We start from the raw sequence: 2,936 nt of genomic DNA, 5'->3' as shown, positions 1-2,936 counted from the left end.
ACAGATTTATTTATTGCAATCATTTAATGTAATCAAAATTAGTATATCCCAAAACACATACCAATAAGTTAAAATACTAACCTTCTTCAATGAATGCAGGACTAACCCATTTCTTTTTGGAGAATACGCCTTCCTGATGATTGTGCTTCTCTCTTCCCAAAGTTATGATTCTTGTGTCTGAAAAAGGTTAGACATTTGATTGGTTAGACATCATAGTTTCTTCTACACCAATTTATTTCCTTGCAGGACTGAACTCTCTGGAATTGTTACTAGAAGTCAATGCATGATGGTTTGATCCATCACATATCTTCCCATTTAAAGAATAGATACAATGACAAGCTCCATTGGATCCTCTGACACCAAGACTAATTCACTAAAGTCCCTTTCTTAACTCTGATTTGTTGGAATGATCTCACTCCTGCACACTTCTTCCTGGATTCTATCCAATACAGCCCTATGTATTCATTGCATCTTAGAGTGAAACCCAAAATCATCATTCCCGAAGTTGAACACTCAATTGAAGGCCTCAATGAAATCCAAAAGGAGTATTTTAGATGGAGGACTGCTCTTACCATCTGAAATAATTTAAAGTACATGAAACCTAGTTCTTTTTGGGACTCAGGTTGCCAGCAAAAAGTGGCTTAACAATGATAATGCTGTTTTTATACATGCCAACAAACCTTATCGATTTGATTGTATTATCCTGTTCCTGTTATGAGAAAATTGAATATAATTTCCAACATTTGAGTCAGACATATTCCTATAACAAAAATTATACCCGAAATTTGTATAGCTAAATAAAATATTTCCTTACTTTTTCTACAAATGACTGTAAATTAGTGTCACACTTTCTAACTTCTGCTATTTTATTTCCCACTGCAAGTTAGAACTGACAAAACAGTATGTGACCAAATGACAAATTTTGTTGTCTATTCATTGGTTGCTGTAAAACAAATACTACATAGCACTGAAAAGTTAAATTTTTCTAAGCTCTCTTTTTAGCCATGCTTTTGGTCAACATAAACCTAAAAATTTTGCTGGTCTCAAGTGCTCTTTCCATGCCTGTGAATTGCTGCTTTAATCTCGGGAGTTATAATGAATGACATGTTAATTTAGTAATATAGGAAGCAAGTTTATTTTTTTATTTACTATGTATATATACTATTTATGTTTACTTCAAATGTATTGTAAATTATATTAGCATAATTGCCAGAGGACATTTTTCCATTTTGCATTTTTTTGCAGAGGCACAGCCTCAAATAAAAGATCATATCTGTAAGTGAAAACTGTTTTGGGTTGTCACTGGTATTTGTAATGATGAAAAAGAAAAATGAAGACAATTTTGTAGTTTTGTGATGTTTTATATTTTAATGTAAATACTATGTATGTGTTTATTTTATTTAAAATAATAAACAAAAACAGATATATATTTAAATAACTTTATTATTCATTTAGAATTTTTCGCTCATACAACTTGCTAACTGCCTCATGGTTCCATAAACTTTAGATGGTGGACTACCTGTTAAATAGAAATAAATTTGTTAAATAAAAAGGTAATAAATTCAGTGACATTTATCAGCAATAAGTAGTTCTCAGAGAACAATTAATTACATTTAAATTATTTTAATGTAATATGTTTTAAGAAAGAGGTTTTTTTAATTAAAAAATTCTTTAGTGTTGCTGTTGCAATGACAAGCTCCATTGGATCCTCTGCAGATACCTTTCTAGTTACACAAGGTAATGTAACTAGAAAGTTATCAGCACAATATGCAAGAATTGCAGATTTGAGTCCCACTCTAGGCCAATTCTTTTCTTCCAGAAATTCAAATTTAAAAAATTAACACAAAATATGGCATAACTGCCTACCTCTGGACAAATGAATTAGTTTCTAATCATTAACTTATGCAAAATTATCAGCTATTATAAGGGTATTATTTATAGTTTGAATTAATTATAAATCAGGTTTAGAGATGATGTTAATACAGACACAGTACAACATTAAAATTGTCAAACCTACCTAATATTAAGTTACAGAGTGCAGTCCTTGCAACACGAATATTTTGATAGGATCCCAAAATGTGTATGTGGCTAAAATATTAAAAAAAAAAAAAAAGCAATTGTTTAATTATATAAACTGAACTTATCTTTAAAATAATAATAATAGAACAAATAATTACCTGTCAGCAAGAACTATCCGTGTTTTTGTGACATTTTCAATTGTATACTTAGTTTTTCCACCTTTTCCAGCAATTCTGCCAATTGCTCTAGATAAATGATCACCACTCAATCGCTTTACTGTATAATAATAATAATCAAAAATGTTAAAAATTTTAAAACAGACTTGTATTATTTCAATAAAAAATTTAATTATCTGCATAAAAATTATAAATCTCCATATTTTTAAAAGATATATAAAAATTTTATGAAATTTTGGATTACAATTTTCTTAACTTGGAATATAATGAAAGAAATTAATCTATTTAAATCCATCTACAGATAGGTCTATACAACAATATTTTTAATGTCTAGATTCCATGTATACACTGAAGTATCATAATTTGGACAGTACTTCCACTGAACCTAAAAAATTGACAATAGGTGTTTATTGATTGTGTGATGAATTAAAAAATATACTGTTAAGACTACAATGCTAACAAATTTTTATCATATAATTTACATTCTATGCTACCAGTACATGTACATATTTATATGTTTATTTGCCACTTTATATAAATTTTTTGAATTTTTAGCATGCTTCACGGTGGTGGTGAAGTGCTTATGTTAAGACTTTTGTCTATCTGTCAGATTTCCACATGCATGTGCAATGACTTAACTTTCGTTATCTAAGCATTATGTTCCCTTCAATCCATTCATTGTATGTGCCCACGTGCAGGCACAAAAGGGAACTGAACATTTTTGTTTGTGGTCACTGTAAG

The 2,936-nt window shown here is 29.5% G+C and overlaps 1 protein-coding gene across 1 annotated transcript; it reads right to left on the bottom strand.

Annotated features, from left to right (window-relative positions):
• Window positions 1-1,425: 1,425 nt before the first annotated feature.
• LOC111616715 (RNA-binding protein pno1-like) lies at window positions 1,426-2,369 on the bottom strand (the record flags this gene model as incomplete). Its single annotated transcript, XM_023358088.1, has 3 exons — window positions 1,426-1,519; window positions 2,018-2,088; window positions 2,178-2,369. Coding segments are annotated over 3 exons (331 nt in total), but the record flags the coding sequence as incomplete, so codon positions are not given.
• Window positions 2,370-2,936: the final 567 nt, after the last annotated feature.

The sequence above is a fragment of the Centruroides sculpturatus genome, unplaced genomic scaffold (genome assembly GCF_000671375.1).
Source record: "Centruroides sculpturatus isolate CEXI.00-Female unplaced genomic scaffold, Cexi_2.0 scaffold3859, whole genome shotgun sequence".
NCBI classification, from domain to species: domain Eukaryota; kingdom Metazoa; phylum Arthropoda; class Arachnida; order Scorpiones; family Buthidae; genus Centruroides; species Centruroides sculpturatus.
The sequence above is the reverse complement of the archived record's forward strand: the minus strand, read 5'-3'. Positions and strand labels throughout refer to the sequence as shown.